Source organism: Hemibagrus wyckioides, linkage group LG04, assembly GCF_019097595.1.
Source record: "Hemibagrus wyckioides isolate EC202008001 linkage group LG04, SWU_Hwy_1.0, whole genome shotgun sequence".
In the NCBI taxonomy this organism is placed as follows: Eukaryota; Metazoa; Chordata; class Actinopteri; order Siluriformes; family Bagridae; genus Hemibagrus; species Hemibagrus wyckioides.
In genome coordinates, this window is record NC_080713.1 from 19,911,022 (window position 1) to 19,913,698 (window position 2,677).

Genomic DNA, 2,677 nt, shown 5'->3' on the forward strand with positions numbered 1-2,677 from the left:
CTTTTTTTTTTTTTTTTTATACTGTACTAAACACTGTTTAAATTAGGATGTTGTCCGCGTGTTCTCTTCAGCATCTTGTTGCATTACTGTATTTTTTGCTTGTATCTAAATTTAGTTTCATTTTAGTGCTGAATGTTAGACACCATGTCTTTTGGGTCTGGGAAAGAAATGTTTGGGTGCCATATGAAGCTGATATTGTAGACTGATCAAATTCACTCAACTACATAAAATCTAACAAAATATACATGAGGTTTTTGATTTCGCATCACAGGGGTTAACAGCATTAACGCTAATGATTTAAAGAAAAAAAAACAGGCACGTAGAACTTAAATACTTTTAATATCAAGATAAATTGATACAGATACAATGCATGTAAAAAAAATAATAAAAATAAATCAGCAGCATCTGGGAATCCTGAATACACCCTTTTCCCAAACTGTTCAGATCTAAAGTTAAGAAGTACACCATCCATTAGGAAGGCACAAAAATACAACACAAAAAAAAAAAACTCGGTCTCAGTTTGAACAAATCTAACAGAGGTTTTAAGACAGACATTGAGACTTCTTGTTACGATTATCCTGAAACATGAACCAACGCCAGAGATGTGAGCAGATACGGTCAGGATTATGTGATCATTATTTAATCGACTGTGCAAAATGTAATAATTGCTTTCTCTCAATTACACACTGGCAAGCAAAACTGCAGTTCTCTCACACACCACCCTTTTGACAGCCATTTACTCACACTGACACAAAGAAGCAAATACACATTCTCTCTCACACACACATACACACAGCAGCAGGATATTGGTTCTTTGTTGCCAAGCAGAGACATTTATTAGAGTTTTGGAGGGAGGCCCCAGCTTGGAGACTGCAGTGCCTGTGAAAACACACACAGCGGGACACTACACACTCAGGAGGTCACGCCTCCCATGCTAATTTAGCACTGTCCTCTCAGAGCTGGACCTGCTCCAAGTTCCACCGAGTACACTTTGACCCAACGCGCATACACGTATGTACATGCCTATGCCCGTAGTTTATGTCCATCGAAATACCTACTTTCTGTCTTGTAAAATCGCATCAGGTTTAAAACTATTAAAGACAAAAGTTTTTTTCATATGTAGACAGTTAAATATTTTATATTAATAATTAGTCATTTCAAATCCTATTAAAATGCTCACAGAGGTAAGAATGTGCCTCTGACATGTCAAGAAAGACACCTTAAATAAAAAGAATGATAATGTGGCCTGTATCAGAGCAGTAATTTTAGAGGTCTGGGGCAGCATGTGACTGTATTCTGTAACTCAAGTGCCCTTGCTGTCCGTCTCTGACGAGTCACTCTCTTCACTGTTGCTGCAGGAGCAGGCTCTGTGCTGCTGTCCGCCGTCTGCATGAGGACCAGGTATGACCATGGGGATGTTTTGCAAATCCTAGAGGAAATTCGAGTGTATATGTAAAAGACGAGTGCAAAGAGTTAGAGCAAAGGACAACGCTACACAGCGGAGAGGTGTGTCCTCTTCCAAAGCTGTTATTTTTCTAATCTTAGCCTCAGAAGCGCCATCTACAGTACACTTTTTTTTACCCACAGAATAGTGAAGGTTGCAATCTCTCTTCAAAGAACTTTTCAGAGCAAGATGTAGTCACTTGAGAAAAGTTTAAAAAATTGTAATTTTTATGCCAAATTAGTGTGCAGCAGGATCTGGGAACTGACAATGAATGGTCAGTTGCAACCCAAGTTAAATCAGCCCTTCTCTTAAAGAAATGATTTGCCTTGTTTATTGACGCAAGAATAGTTATTTTCAGACAAAAGGATTGAAAAACAAAGGTTTTGCCTTGTTTGATGTGAAAAAATAATGAAGTGTAGCTTGGTTTGTAGCCCTTGAAATGCGACCACATCATGTATAATGGGCAAATGAAGAAACCAGCACAGACTGAACCGTGATAAAAATGAGGATCGCATATACTTGGCTATTTAATTACATTTTTGGCTGGATCTGCTTTACAAGTCTCCAGTTATAAAGAATCAGAAAAGAGCATTTTCAATTGCTATGATATAAAACTTCTAACATGGACCTGAAATGATATCCTAGCTAAACACCACTAACACATACCTCGTTCTCACTGCTGTTCATCAGATGTTGAATCTCTGCATGCCAGCCCAGAATGTCAGCGAGTCGTCTGACCAAATCCACCAGGTCTCCCAGCTCCACGTAGTCTCCTCTCCTCAGGGGTTTCCGCTCAAACGGCCCCACTGCATGTCGGTTTAGCAGCAGACGTAGAACTCTGGGTTTAACCGTGTTCACCAGGCTGGCAAAGGGCTCAATCTTCCACGGAAAAAAAAGAGCACAACTTGTGTGAAATTGCGAAAAAGCTGAGTCTGTGTGTATAACCACCATAATCACTTCAAATGTTTCCTGTAGATTGTGCTGATAATGATGAACGAGTCTGACCTTTAGAGAAGTGCCCATGATGATGAGCAGGTCCGCTTTGGGGAAGTCTGTTTCATGTTGGAAATATTTTTCGGGCAGATCCTCTCCGAAAAACACAACATTCGGCTTGACTGTGGCGGAGCAGAACGTGCACGTGGGGATGCTGTCAGTCATGATGGCGTTCTGTAATTCAAAATGGAAATAGGATACAAAAATGTAAGTGATTATTATGATAATGGTCATTGTAGA

General features: G+C 39.7%; 1 protein-coding gene across 3 annotated transcripts in view; it reads right to left on the reverse strand.

Moving 5' to 3' along the window:
- Window positions 1–348: 348 nt before the first annotated feature.
- si:dkey-103i16.6 (uncharacterized protein LOC557125 homolog) overlaps window positions 349–2,677 on the reverse strand; it is a 10,310-nt gene continuing 7,981 nt past the window's right edge. For 2 of the 3 annotated variants that reach the window (XM_058387808.1, XM_058387806.1), the window contains exons 6-8: window positions 2,450–2,611; window positions 2,111–2,323; window positions 349–1,429 (exon numbers count right to left, since the gene is read on the reverse strand). In XM_058387808.1, the coding sequence (XP_058243791.1) occupies window positions 1,304–1,429; window positions 2,111–2,323; window positions 2,450–2,611 (501 nt within the window). In that variant the 3' untranslated portion in view covers window positions 349–1,303. The remainder of the gene's footprint in view (window positions 1,430–2,110; window positions 2,324–2,449; window positions 2,612–2,677) is intronic. The other variant, XM_058387807.1, reaches the window with a different exon arrangement.